This window comes from Kryptolebias marmoratus, linkage group LG12, assembly GCF_001649575.2.
Source record: "Kryptolebias marmoratus isolate JLee-2015 linkage group LG12, ASM164957v2, whole genome shotgun sequence".
Taxonomy (NCBI): domain Eukaryota; kingdom Metazoa; phylum Chordata; class Actinopteri; order Cyprinodontiformes; family Rivulidae; genus Kryptolebias; species Kryptolebias marmoratus.
The window spans coordinates 14,980,251-14,995,621 of NC_051441.1; the positions used below are offsets into that span (position 1 = coordinate 14,980,251).

At 38.7% G+C, this 15,371-nt stretch overlaps 1 protein-coding gene across 2 annotated transcripts in view; it reads left to right on the forward strand.

Annotated features, from left to right (window-relative positions):
* Positions 1-15,371, forward strand: part of prkcbb (protein kinase C, beta b) — a 94,191-nt gene that overhangs the window by 17,517 nt on the left and 61,303 nt on the right. For both annotated transcript variants that reach the window (XM_017416732.3, XM_017416731.3), the window contains exon 3: positions 14,251-14,333. In XM_017416732.3, the coding sequence (XP_017272221.1) occupies positions 14,251-14,333 (83 nt within the window). The remainder of the gene's footprint in view (positions 1-14,250; positions 14,334-15,371) is intronic.

Here is a 15,371-nt window from a genome sequence, read left to right on the forward strand (position 1 = left end):
AGCTTGCTTTGCACCCACCTTGGCAGCCGCCTCCACGATCATGAGTTATTCTGCACTTCTGAAATGAAGATAAGCAGAGTTGGATCAATGTTTTAATAACTAGTATTTATCAGGAGCATGGTTTTTACACCTGGCCGTTCTGGGCTGTAGCCTTCTCTCTTCTCTCTGTAGATAGATAGACAGACAGAAAGATGGATACAGATTGATATATTTGAATATATTTACAGAGAGAGAGAGAGAGCTTGCTTAAAACAATGGCATTAATTGTTGGAGTCAACATTGTTAGCAAATATCTATTAACCACTGGATGGATTTTAATGAATCATTTAGAAATAAATTATTAGTTGTACCTCTACAACTGATTGGAGTCAATTCAATGTGAGATGGCTTCCATTAGAAAACACAAAAATGAATATAACTCTGTCAACTTTACAGATATGGACCTAATTCTTAATGTATCAGTACCTGAGAGTCATCCTCAACGCACACTCTGATCACTAACAGATCTCGCGAGATCTCGTATCATTGCATGGGATCCCACATAATGTCCTTTACAAGGTTTCCCCTAACTGGCTGTAACTCTGTCCCTTCTCATCATAAGATGATCTTAGTTTAACACTCTGACATAAAGGGCTACGAACAACATACGTAAATACACAGAACAGTTCAGTTTATTGTACTTGATCTTTTTTGTATTCAGCCCTCAAACATCTCATCATCTCTGTTGTTTCGTGCAGCTCTCCACTCTCCCCTCCATGTCCTCTCTCCCACTCTTTCTCCCTCGTCCTCTTCACACCACCTCTCCCTCTCTCACCGAGTTAGCGAGTAAAAAGCATAATAAGAATTATGACCACTTTTCAGCAAATTAAACACAGGAAACAGGAATATAAAACGCTGAACACACTCAAGCTTTCCGTTTCTCAAACTTGTTCTTTCTTATCCTCAATTTTTTTTTCTCTCTCTCTCTCTCTTGCTGTCTGGCCCAAAACAGCAGGTACTGTTTGTGGGGGCGTTGAGAGAAACCAAGAGGAAGTGGCAATGAAGGTTAGAGGGAGCGAGAGAAGAAGGAGGAGACAGTTGGAAGGTTTTATGTAAAATACAAAAGAGTTACAGGATTGTGTGCGCTGGCCGAACGTGTTCAACAGTTGCGGAGGTAGATGTACTTCTGCAATGAGAGGACATGAACAGCCCTCCAGACACTCTTACACACACATACACACTGACACACACACAAATCAATCTTTGTTCATGCAATTATCACAAGTGTGAATGCAGTAGCATTTTACATTTAATGCCCTCAGCCTTCTTGAGAAGAAAATATTTCACAAACACAAACTTGTAGAATGATAAGAGGCTCCCTGTTGACAGTTTTTGCATCGGAGTGTGTTTGTGTGTCTGTTAGTGAATTTTTTCATGAACCACTTGACAAGTTTTAATGAAAATTTCAAGAAATAATCATTGCATTTACGTCAACAAATGATTAAATGGGACCTATTATGCTTCCTTGAACAAGTCAGGATAGGTCTGTGGGCTGTACAAAACATGTTCAGTACATTTAATACACAAAATCATTCTCAGATATTGAGATTTCACCTGATCAGTTCTGCCTGTTTTGAGCTCTTTCCGAATGAGCGGTTTTAGGGCGATGCCACTATTATGCAAATAAGATACTGTTGGCCACGCCCCCCAACCCTGTGTCCCGTCTCAAAACGTAAAAACTCTCTGAAGCATCAAATGATGCACATTTATATCGTTATTATTTCACAAAAAAAAAAATAGGATAAAATAAGACCAGGATCAGCCTGGCCAGCAGCAGCAGCATCAGGGTCAGTTTAGTCAGACGCCTCCTCCTCCGAACACAAAAAGTGTCCAGACGGCAGCCTGGTAAAGATTAGTTAAATTTTTTTTTCAATTTTTCTTCTCTTTTATTAACATAGTTCTAATGTTAGTTTAGACAAACCTGCTGTGACATTAACAGAGACGTGTTTCAGGGACAGGTGAGCTGTTCAAACTACAACTGTCTTTGGCAATATCGAGGGGACATTGCCATCAAAAATAAAATGAAGCCACGCAGCTCTATTCTTTGTGACTGGGAGAACATGCGTGGACACATGTTCTATATTGCTGCTTTTGCAGCAGACATTGTTCAGCAGTAAAACCAGCAGAACAAATGTGATGGTCTTTATGTAATGAAGTGGGTGGAGCTCCATTTGGGTTGCTAGTTGAGGGGCTGGGCTCAGCTTGGGGTTGCTAAGTAACGGGGATTGTGACACAATAATACCAAGGTTTTTGAAATGGGTTGCTTTGCAGACACCAGAAAACATTTATTTATTGTCCAAAAACAGCTGGGTGGTTTTTGTTTTGTGCTTGGACTGTTTCTAGAAGCAGTAGGTACCCAAATGGAAGCACAAAAACATGCAAAAAGTGAAATTTGCATAATACATTACCTTTAACTTTTGTCGTCAACCCAAATCAAAATATCCACCACAGCTAATCAACCATAGCCAACTCAAAAATAGCTAAAATTTACAGATTTTAAGCTAAAATTTGGTGTGGTAGTAGCTGAGTGTAATCATCAACACATACTTTGAGCACTAACAGATTAGGCAAGATCTTTGTTTAAAACCTTGGCATGCGAAGGGTTGGGTGAGATCCAGTTTTTCAAGGACTGCTACTTTCCTTAAGATCTTAATTTTGGTCACCTGTTCAAGCTTTTCATGCAGTTCTGCTCTTTGAATAAAGCATAGTAGAGGTGTGGACTTCCTGGTTGCTCTTCTGCTTTTTTATTGTCTGGTATGTGTGTGTGTGTGTGTGTGTGTATTTTAGGCGAAACAAAAAAGTGTGAAATGAACAAGCATTAGAAGACAGATGAATATAAATTGAGAGAAGGCGATGGAGTGAGTGAGAGGCAGGGAGAAAGATGGAGAGAATAAGGGTGGAGGTGTTAGCTGGACCACATAGAATCAGCATGTGCCAGCACTTTCACAACGCTGGCACAAACCTGAGTCTGAAATTGAACAAGAAATGAAGCTGGCCAGACTAGTGTCTGCTGAAAAGGAACAATTGTACTGTAATGTCCTCTCTTTTTTTACATTATGTCCACAATTTTTGGCAGATGGTGTAGTATTTTTTTTATCACAGTTCTGCTGATTTAATTACTTTCCCTGCCTGACATCCCTGACCAGATTTTGAGTTTAATTTAAGGCTTTAAGGTTAAACCAAGCAGTCTTTGAAATCTGTGTATGGATCAGTGAATATCTGGATTATATATCTGGATCCAAGCTGTAGACAGCTGCTGCGTACAAAGTCAACAAATAACCTCAGTGTTAATTTCTTTACCTAAATTGGACTTAGAACCCAAAGTACAGCATTGTTCTGAGATGGTCCTATCCTTCAGTAGCCAAGCCATGATCATGTGCAGTTTTTGCTAATGGAAAATTTTCCCAAAACAGTTGACCTTGTTTTGTGTTTCTCTTTCATTTGTAAAGCCAGTATCTCATTGGGATGTGACTGTTGGAGACTAGCTGGCAACTCAGAATTGCAAGAAAATGTGCAAATTTTCAGTTCATCAACAGTTGCAGCTTGGTGAGATATTGATGTAACAGAAAAAGTTTAGGAAATTTCCCTTCTGGCATTGTTTACGGCTAACGGACATCTTGTAGCAGCCGGTGGAGAGGGGAAACGCTACTCTGAGTTTGATACACTGTGTCTGGCATTTCAATAAAAGGAATTTAAACTGCAGGGATGGTATGGCAGAATGTCAGTAATTTAAAAGACCATGTTATACCTCGAGACCAAAAACTGGCCTATGATTTTGCTTCATTGAAGGGAATGGTGTTTCATGATAAGATGGGAAAACAGTTATCGTTTACTGAACATTATATGCCCTAAAAACAATAAAGAAAGATAATATCACCAAGGCTCTTTATTCACTGTAATTTGCACAAATTATAAGCACACTTTTCATAATAATTTCTTCTAGCTCATCTTTTGGAAGCCTTGGCAACTTCAAAAGAACTCGTTGGCAAAAATGTATTTAATTGTTTTGTTTACAACATTAGTTATCTTACCATCATCTCCAACAGGAGGTCAATGTTCGCCTGCCAAGTAAAATCCTCTGTGCTTTTGTGTAGCAGCATTAAAAAATGGTACATGTAAAAACGGAGGAGGAGGAGAGAGGATTCACTGATGGAAGGGAGAAAGAGGAGGAGTGACATGGGTGTGCTGACTCACTGTGACCCCTATCCCTGCTCCACCAGCGGCATTGTGGGTATTTATACATTAGCGTAGGTTGTGTACCCCCTTATATAAGCCCTTACACACACAGACACAAGGGGAGGCGCACGGGGTGAATGGTGTGTTTTGTTCTGATCATTGACTTTGTTCTTCTTTCAATTCCTTATCATCTCGCTCCTCTTGTCTTACTCCTGTTGCGCATGCCTCGTCTTTGTGTCTTCCACCCCACTCATCGGGACGCTTCCTTTTCTTCGAGACAGTTGGAAGAGCAAGAAACAGAAACAGCAACAGAAGTGTAGCTCGCCAAGACCTCTCTCCACGCTCTTTAAGCACCGTGCCAGGTCTGCCGGGCTGCAGTCAGGGAGACAATCTAACGCAGGTGGTTTGTAGCTGAAACCAGTCAGTCGATATACTATCAATGTTAAAGGTTTTGTTTGTGAGATAGTTTGGTGATATGGTGAATTATTGGGGTGATTTGTGTGTCGTCTGAGAGTCTCTATTTGATGTTGGCACAACCTGTTTTTCTGCTCATTTAATTCCTCCCTTGCAGGTTGGATTGATCATTTTGAGGGGACCTTTGACATGTTTTAGAGCATAAAAACCCACACAAAGAAATGTAGACCAGACTCAACACAGAAGCAGCATTTTTTGGATGGAGAATTTTTGTCGCTGGTTCGGTTCAATTTTTAATTTTGGCTTAAAACATTGTTGCTTATAGAGAGCCATTCATTTGTTTTTAATGTCAAATATGGCACCTTTAAGATTAAAGTACTATCAGCTGCCAGTCTGAAGATATACAGGATCACCTGATGAACAACAGATGCCATTTCAGTGTTAAGTTTAGTTCAAGCCCTCATTGAACCCTCTGTTTTGGTTCAAATATAGTCTGCATTTATCACCAGTTTTAGTCCTTCTAGCTTTATTGCCAGAGAGTACAAACCAGGATTTCAACATTGGTCCATCCACAAAAGTGTTTTGCAATATGGCTGCAAAGATGAACCACTATTTAGGCCAGTGGTGTCCAATCCTGGTCTTGAAGGGCCACTATCTTGCATGTTTTTGTTGTTTCCCTGCTTCAACACACATGATTCAATGGTTGACTTACCCTTTCAGCAGGTCTTCAAGTTCTACAGAGGCCTGTTAATCACCTGTTCATTCAAATCAGGTGTGTTGGAACAGAAAAACAACAAAAACGTGCAGGATAGTGGCCCTCCAGCCATCTTTGGCTGTTCATAAATCCCCACTGGAGCTGGCCATGTCCCATGACAATGTGAGCTTTCAAATCACCAAAGGAGGCACGGTTCATAACTCAGCAGTGTTGACATGGCGTACTACACATAAAACATGTCTACTTTTTCTAAACCTCACAGTTGCACAGTCCTGTCATCCCTATGTTGCACCCTTGAGGGACAATGCTGACTTATTCTTCCACATATCAATCATTTCAGCTCTGTCACTACCTTGCTTCGTGGCTCAGAGGCATAACAGCCTTCAGTTGACTTCAACCATCTCAGACCATCTCAGTCCTTAAATAAAGTGCACCAAGATGGCAAGAAGGCATCTCAGGCCCGTCTTGAAAGCATTTTATGAAAGGGGCTAATTATAGAAAAGGTTAAATCACATTTCTGTTGCCAAACAATTCTTTGTAAAAACAGAACATAATTTAACACATACAGAAAAATCAGGGTCACAGAAATTAGCTATTCTGGCTGTTCACTGACAATAAGATGCTCATGAAATTCTAAAAGGACACAGCTGAATTTGTGCTTATGTTTGTCCTATAAAAATAGTATTTTTTCACTATAAATAGTGAATTACAACCTCAACTATTTTTTAAACTGACTGTACATGTTATAATACTTTTGTAGAGTTATTATACTTGTGCGGTTGCTTAGTTTGGGCTGGAAATGCAGAGATGTAGAGTTCAAGCCTCACATTGGAAATCCTTTTTGTTCTTGTCAGTCTTTGCAAAAAGCAGACGTCCACTTTTCGAACACATTTACGTTTTATACATCTCCAAAAGTTTTACTTTTAGACCAAATGTTATGAGCCTAAACATTTATGAATAGTTTACTCTAGGTGTCATTCAGTGTTGTTTCAACCCCAAAATGCTCATTGGGTTAATTTCATTTCCACTTGTTAAATACTTAAAAAGTGAACTAAAATCTTAAAATATTTAGCTTATTTTGAAACGAATGCTGAGACTGGACAACACTCAGATATTGTGTTAATACTGAACACAGATCTTTTTTTTAAACATCACTTGACTGGTGAATAAAAAAAATCATCCAAAACAAATCTGAAGTAAACTACAAGCTCCTTTTTTTATTAGCCAATTTCAATTCAAATAATGCCAAAATATTAGAAAAGAGAAAACCAAAAACAAAATTCAAGCAGATATATAGTGTAATACTGTTTTTTATTTACTACAGTCACTGATGAAGTGTTTAAATCTACAGCAGAGATGAAGTCATCAAACACAGTCTGCCTACCTACGTTTTATAAAAAATGACTGGTGACATTCCACCAGAGCTATAGGTTAATAAATATAATTACCCACACATCTCTGTCACCCTGAACATGGCTGCAGAATCTGACAGCATTTAAATCTGGGACATTGCTGTACAGCATGTCACTACGTCTCACAGGCACACACACAAACAAATTTCCAGGCACACACACACACACACACACACGGGCGCGCGTTGGCAGCTCATTAGACGGAAAAGACTGTGTACAACATCTGTGTTCTGCCAACACTTCATAAACAGAATATACTGGAACGAGGGAACAAGAGGAGATTGGCTGAAAATAATGAAAATAAAAGGGAGATCAGGACATGAACGGGGAAAAAAAAAAGTAAAATGTAGGCCACAGCATAAGAGCATGAAAACATTTCATGGGTCTTTTTAGTTGATACTTGGTTCAAAATATGGCTATTCCCCTCAAAAATGTTACATTACAAAGCATTAAAAGAAAAATAAAAGTCCGAACCTGTGTGGTTTAATTTTTCATTCATTTTTGAAATCTTATATTTTAGTATTACAGAGTAATGTTTAACACCCGTTTTGTACGATTATGCAATCTTGCTGTAATGTGAGACCGGCTCTCTTTGTTCACAGTGTATAAATACTGATGCACAGAAAGAAGATGCTGACTGATTGTAAGCTGTTACATAATCATTGGTTAATTGGTGGTGCTTTTTTGTCTTTGCTGCTGGTAAAACACTGCAGAAAACCAGATAATCGCTGTCTCTATTACAGTGTAACTGCTCCACCACATTAAACATGTTCATTAATTGTTCAAATCAGCCGGAGCTGACATAAATAACTCTTACTGAAGCGATTTATGTGACAATCATTCTGAAATTGTCTCAATTTCAATTCCAGTATTGCACAGTATATAAGTTTTTATTATCTGTAAAACAAGGAACGTGTTTAATCACGTAGAAACATCTGTGCAGGTGAAACATCTCATTCTCAGAAAGATCTTATCAACTAACCCAAAAGCTCCATCAAAAGAAATGACAGCAGTCCTTCTGCAAGACACTTCAATCCAAAACAACACAATTCTTCTTACAGTTTCTTTTACGTAGGTACTGAAGTGATTAAGGCCAGAAAAAGATGTAGTTAAAAAAGTTTCAGATTTTTCCATCTTGAAAGTTTCCTGGACATAGGAAAGATGATTTCTTTCCTGAGTTTTAATATTTTTATAATTCTGTAATGGCTTCATTGTAGATTAAGTTGTGTCAGAAACTCTTTAAAGCAGGGGTAGGCAATCCTGGTCCTGGAGGGCCACCATCCTGCATGTTTTACTTGTTTCTCTGCTCCAACACTCCTGATTCAGTGGTTAAATTACCTCTTCATGTCCTACAGAAGCCTGTTAATCACCCATTCATTCAAACCAGGTGTGTTGGAGCAGAGAAACAAGTAAAACATGCAGGACAATGGCACTCAAGGACCAGGGTTGGACACCCCTGCTTTAAAGGAAACCAGCAAATGTTCCCAGTAGCTAAAGAAATGTTGTTGAAAATGTAAATTTTTAATCTGTCATATCAGTTTAGTGACTGAATGAGTGATCGACTCAGTTCTAAAGCACAAAAATCACAAAGTTTAACTTCCACATTGTTTTTTGGTTTATTCATTGAGCATAACAGAATCCAAACTATCAATTAAATTCTGATGGTGACAAGCAGAGTGATTGCGCAAACAGTGGCATGTTCTCTCCTGGGGGGTGGGATCACATAAACCCCATTAAACGTGTTGCTTTTGGGTCAGTGGGATGTAAACACACACCAACACTAACAGAAAACACGAGCTCGAGCAGATAAAAGCTGGTTTACATGATGCAGCACCCTAATTTAATAAAGAAAAAGCTAATTACTAAAGCGCAAACCCACAAGGGTTTTTTTTTTAGCCAACGTGAATGTTACATGAAGTCCTCATTGTTGGAACAACAAGAGCAGAAATATGCAAAAATATGCAAGAAAAGTGAACGATTGTGAGCGAGAGTAGAATGTGCGTGGGAGGGAAAATGTATTTCTGTGAGGAGAGAAAAGAAGACGGAGCCAAAATGAACAGAGTGGCCCCTCACACCCTTAAACGGCCCTATGAGAGACAAGAGGAGCTAAACAGGAAGGGGGGGTGAGGCACTGTCACTGAGGAGGAACGGGCATGGAAAGACATTTATAGACAGAAAACAATTCAGGTGGGGCCTTGCTCCTCAACTTCTGCAAAATTAGTTTCATTTATATGTTAAACTGCTATAAACACTGACAAAAACTAACAATTTTTTTTTAAAAGCCTTATCAGATGGGACAGACTTTAAAGATTACCAAAAAATCGAACCCATTTTTCTATATAGTGTATTCTTATAATTTAGAGGCTGTGAAATAAAAATTAAAGACATAGTTTCATTTTTCTGGGCTTATTCAAGAGCATGCTTTATTACACTTCAGTCAAACCGATTCAAGATGGCCGCCACAGCTAATTAACATTAGAGAACACAGAAATGGCCGTAAAATTTGGCGCTTTAGTAGCCGAGAGTGATCCCCAACAGATACTCTGAGCACTAACAGATTACAGGAGAGCTTCGTTTACAACGCGATGTACGATATTCATTCCTTCAAGGAATTCTGCTTCCATTTATTCACTTCTTCACAGCATTTTGTTGCATCAACAAACATAACCGTTTTGAGACATCGGAAATGCAATATGGAGTAGGTTTTAAGTATTTACAGTATAGAAAAAAATGTTTTCTTGTTTATTTTTGTGGTGTATTTTCTGTCCAATAAAAATAACAGACGTGAAGCATGTGACCAATAAGCAGAATGTGACAAAAAACAGTAATTTTTTTTACCCAGAATCCATTAATCTGTCCCATTTTATTTTTCTCTAACACTGTATAATCTAATATTTGGCTCCCAAATTAGCGCCACTTCAACCAGTAGAGAATGAATATGGACATGTGTTTTCTGTAAACGTTTTGGAGAATCTCTGGTATCTGGTTTTTACATTTGGATGTCAGTTTAGTTTAGTTTTTGTTTTTTATTCCCTGTATTGTATAACACAAACAAGAACGGCCTGTGCTCTTTGATAAACGAGTGAACTGACAGATTCAAACTTTCCAAGAGAAGTACGTGGGTTAATCTCTGCCTTCCGGAGCACTGGCAAATGTCGAATCGCCTTTTTTTGTTTCACTGTCAATATTAACAACTAGGCAGCTAAGCGTCTTTCATTTCACTCGAAGGATTCACCTCCAACTTTTAGAAGATAGAACAAAAAAATAGAAAATGAACCACAGCCGTTTTGAACTGTAAATTGAAAGTACTTTTTGATTCGAGACATTTCCCTTTCACCCCCAGCTCAACAAGCCGCTCGGATCAGATCTTTTATTAATCTTTAAAGACCGTTGTTTTCTATGAACAAAGACATGCATGAACATTTGTGGAAATAATAATTAACTGGGGTATACAAAACTAAGAAGAGTACTTTTCGGTACTGAGGATATTTTTGTGAAGAGCTGTTATTTATTTTGGCCCTCGGGTCGTATTGTACAAAGGCCTATGGTACAATTTTGGTGCCATCTTTGTTTGTGTGTGTGTTTGTTTGGGGATTTGGCTGCAGCAGTCCTCTAAAGGAGCCGTTGCCTTGAAGCAATATGTGCGTGCAGCTCGCACCGATCCTATCTGTGCTTCGTATCCCTCCACCTGCACCCTGTGTGTTTTCAATCTGCGGTATCATTGGAATGAGTGGGTGGCTTTTGTGTGTGTAATGTGTGTGTGTGTGTGCGCGCGCGCAGCACCGTATCATTGCAGCGAGTAGGTGGTGTCACCAGAGAGAAAATATTGCGTGGGAGTCAAGTACCATTCAGGTGCACATGATTTTTGAGCGTGCTGGAAAGTGTTTTTTGTGGTAATTATAACCCCTCTGGTCAGCGCACATTTCCCAGCAGAGAAGAATTTACTTGAATGTGATACAATAAATCCCTGCTAATGGCTATTGGTGAAATCCAAAAAATGTGCTGGAAATTATAAAAATGATAAAAAAGCGAACCCTTTGAATGTTTTCAGGCCTTCTAACCACCGATGCCAGCGCTGGCTCTTCTTTTGCATTACACAAAAGTACTGTGAAAAATGAACGCTGTACAATATACCAAACTGTGGTTTACAGTTTCCTCCATGCTCATGTGACTGTACTTCCCTAAAGCATCAGTTATGTTATGTGGTAAGAAAAGTTTTGTAGTAAGAAAAGAACAATTTAAAAAAAAAAACCTTAGGGGTGATTTTTCTTTTTCCCCCAGCAAATATTTGACGGATGTTTAAAGTAATACCTCCATTCAGTCTTTGAACATTTATTTCATTGAAACATAAACATAAACTAATGAACTGTAATCTGTTTCTAATGCTAAACAAGTCATTTTAATTCCTAAACCTAATTAAGTAATTCCAGTTCATCTGAAATTAACAAAAAGATGGTTGGTGGGCATGAGTTGGTACGAGTTTTTGACAGTATCATGAAAAAAAATACTATTTTAGTGTTTCTATGTTAAAGCAAAAAAGTAAAAATGTATCTGGATGCTTTTATTTTAAACCAGAAATTAAACTACTGTTACTGATGCTCATGGGCATCACCAAGGGGGGGCCATGGGGGCTGTAGTCCCTACCTTCCCTGTTTTTACAAAATTTAAGACAACACAGCATTGATTAAACAATAATTACAAAATAAGAAACAAAATTAATCATGGTCTCTTTCAAACCAGAACTGTTAGCTAAAAAATCTAAGGAGCCAACAGAACATTAAAATACAGATGTTCACCATGGTGGAAAATGAAAAAAAAAGAAAAATCAAAAATATTATTATTTTTGGCCAATAACTACTTTATAAAGTAATATTAGGAGCCTGATGAGCTGAAATCGGCTCGTTTATTAGCAGGGTTATTAGCTTTGGTGGCGAGCTTACTGTAGTTTTTTTATTAAACTGATAGACTAATTTTATTAGCTTGTTGTAAAGGATTGTTTAAACAGAATTATCTTTTTAAAAAAAAGAGATTTATGGTGCTCACCTGGTAGCCATAGCCAACCTTTTTATTTGACTCTTGTATGTTTTTAACAGTAAAAACGTTCTGGGAGTCTTCCCTCGCTCCGCCATCGAACACAGCTGACTGACAGCTCGCAGCAACGTGTGTGTGTCTGTGTGTGTGTGTGAGGTGACCAGAGAAAACTCACACTGTTGTTTAAAATGCAGGAACGGTCTGATGGAAACCTTTGCTGGTTTTGAAACCATGACGTTTTAAGACTGTGAGATGCCTTAAAACCAGAAATTGGCCCACGCTTCATCACAGGTGAAAGAAAGACTATTTGTCTTGGTTTTGAAATATTTTTAACATGAAAGTAATAACAAAAATAATACACCTCAGTGTGTAGATGGAAGTGTTTTAAAATAGTTTACTTAACAGTCAGTTAATCTACCATGACATCAAGTTGTACACTTGAATACATTTGCAGCCATTTTACAGTTTAATTGTGCCTCTTATCATTTATATGGAGCCCAAATTTCTGTCCTAATGTAACATTTTAACAATTTAACACATGTCAGCATATGTATGCAGCTATCCTCTGAAACTCTCTCGCACATTTAGTTTAACTCTGTATCAGATTTGGCAAACACACCGCGCATAATCATAAGGACTGTGTTTGGGGTCTTGTGATATTTTTACTTCCTGGGTTTGTCTTGCCTGTCAGTGGAGCTGACATACAGTAGATCGGGGTGGAGATGACGAGCCCCGACATGCGTCAAAGCGTTCACGTTTCTGCACCGCTGATCGTCACCAACCTGGAAAGTGAAGCCGAGTTAACGCTTTTCATCTCATTTAGCTTTGGGTCGGAGAGGCTTGCAGAAAATAAGAGCACAAAGAAGGTTTTTGTGGCTGAAAATGGTGACTATCCAGAAAACAGAAAGCATTTTGGTGTTCATCGACAAAGACACGAGATTGAACTTAATGTTGCATAGATTTAGAAGGATCGCTGAGTGTCTAACAACGCATTAGCCGTGTAGGAGGGACAATAAGAAACTGTAGGTGGGGAAGACAGAGCCAAGGAAATCCTTTTTTTTGTGTTTCCTATCATTAAAGCTTTTAAATTTGGTGTGATAATTGCTGCTTCTAACAGTGAAGTGCTCACCTGCTAAGAATCATCAATTTGAGTGAAAACTGCTTCTGCGTGTTAATTTGTATCTTTAAAATCTGTAATTAGGCACATCGGAGTCAGCAGCCAAAGAGCTGTGATATAATATAATGAGCAACTAAACATCGGCGAAAATGTATTTGCATTTGAAACTGGCAGGTCCATATTATTGTAACGGCGACGTGGAAAGGGCTTTAATGAAATGCAGTAGATTTCTGTTTTTATGGTGCCTTCACTCATGGATTCCGACAGAAAGCGTTAATTTATTCCTGAATGCCAGGGCTGAATATTTGAGTCACGGATGAGAATTACAGGACATTTATAGCTGTAACATATACAGAAGAAGAGCTCTTTAAACTGCATAGATTTTTTTTTTTTAATCTCAATAAATTACAAATATTATAGAATCTGTTTTTAATGACTTTGAGGAGGTTAAGTTCATACTGATTATTGTCCATCACTGTGGGAGGCAGGTGATTGCCTGTGTGGATCTGTGCGTTTGTGTCATTTGTTGTCTGTTAGCAAAATTTCACATGATCATGAGCAGATTTTAATGAAACATAATCAGTGGATGAACGTTTACAACTGATCAACTTTTGGAGTCAGCCCAGTTCAAAGTGGCTGCCACAGCTATTTGACCTGGATAAACACAAAACCGGTTTTAACTCACTAAATTTGACAGATATTGAATTAAAATTCGGTGTGGCAGTAGCTGAGAGTCATCTCCAACACATACGCTGAGTGCTAACAGACTGGACAAGATGTCTTGAACTTCGGCATGCAAGGCAGCGGGCGACATGCGTTCCTCCAAGGAATGCAAGTTTATACAAATGATTTAATCATTAAAATTAAATCTGTTTAATCGTGTATCTTTTTTGCTGTCGGTTCAGCTTCAAATAGCAGTATTCAGGGGCAGCTGATGTTATCAGAGCAATGCAACCCTTCATCCAAACCGTGGGACGCTATTATGTGCTGGTCTGGATTCCCAGTCATCCAGGACATGGTAATCCTAGCAAATTAAATCAAAGGCAAATGGACTTTGTTTCTTTTCTTTTTTTTTTTAAAGAAAAATTAAGACGTTTCGCTTGTCATCTGAGGAGCTTTCTCGATTCAAAAGAACTGAATTTAAATTGACTTGAGAAAGCTTTCCAGATGACAAGCAAAACATCCTGAAGAATTAAAGAAAATGTCCGGTTTGCCTCAGGTTTTAATTTGTCAGGATGATACCGTGTGGAAGAAATAAGGATTCCTTCCCATCACTTAGGAACATATCTGTGTGTAATCAGACTGTGTACTGATGCATTTTCTCCTCCTTTTGTTCCCCTCTTCAGTGTGTTGTTTCGTGGTACACAAGCGGTGCCATGAGTTCGTCACTTTCTCCTGTCCCGGCGCTGATAAAGGACCCGCCTCAGATGTGAGTACAAACAAACTCATTATTAAAAACCCCCAAACTCGCTCATCGCAATGAAACTGGGTACTGGAAACTTGTGGGTAATGAACGAGACAGCGATTGCATAAACTTTTCCAGTTCAATAGCCACTGTGTAGAGTTGACAGAAGTGTTTCAGATACAGTAGAGCAGTCTACATCTGTGTCTCGTTTTTCACTTTCCTTTTCCGGTCCTGACACTTACTGTAACACAACTAACTATACGTTTTATTGATTTGACTCTGGATACACTTTAGAACTCAGTTAAGAATGTGAAGCTGCAGAGCTCTAACCTTAAAGCAGCATTTATTTTTTATTAAACTATTCTCCAAGTTTACTGTTTTGACTCTTATTTGTTTATTCAGGAGTATAAGTATAGTATAGTATAGCTCGAGGTCTGTAAAATTCACTCAGCTGTAGACATTTTTGCCTTTGCTAAGGTTGAGTAGCTATAACAGCCATCTTGAATTGGGCTCAGTTGTAGATGTACATCCAGTCATTACTTTCTGAGAGCTTTAAAACCCATACATATCCACAAACAGGCACATACGCAGACATAAGCAAATACATTACTGCCCCTTTGCTACTGGCGGCAAAGAGGTAAAATCCACTAACATGTTCCTCAAATGTGATCTGTAAGGGTCATGGCATTTTTTGACTTGGAGATAAATGGACCTATTGAAGTTGCTGCTACACAAATGCTAAAAGTTGTGCAGACCACACGTTATTAGGCTTCATTAGCTCTAATGATGTGGTAGGAAGGCACCAATGAGTCGCCTGGTGAGTCGGAATCAGACGCAGCTCATAGAGAGAAACTGGATCGGCAGGTCAGAGCTGGACAACACTTCAGAACCTGCCTACGACGCCATGTTCAATGCATCACTACTTCGAAGTGGTGCTCAATTATGAAAGCTTGAAGATGTGTTGCTCAAATTCCTAAAATGCAAAGGAAGAATATTATTTGATAATAATAATAATCCTTTTTAAAGTTCGGCAGCCATGTCTTCGCCTCCCAGAGTGCCCTC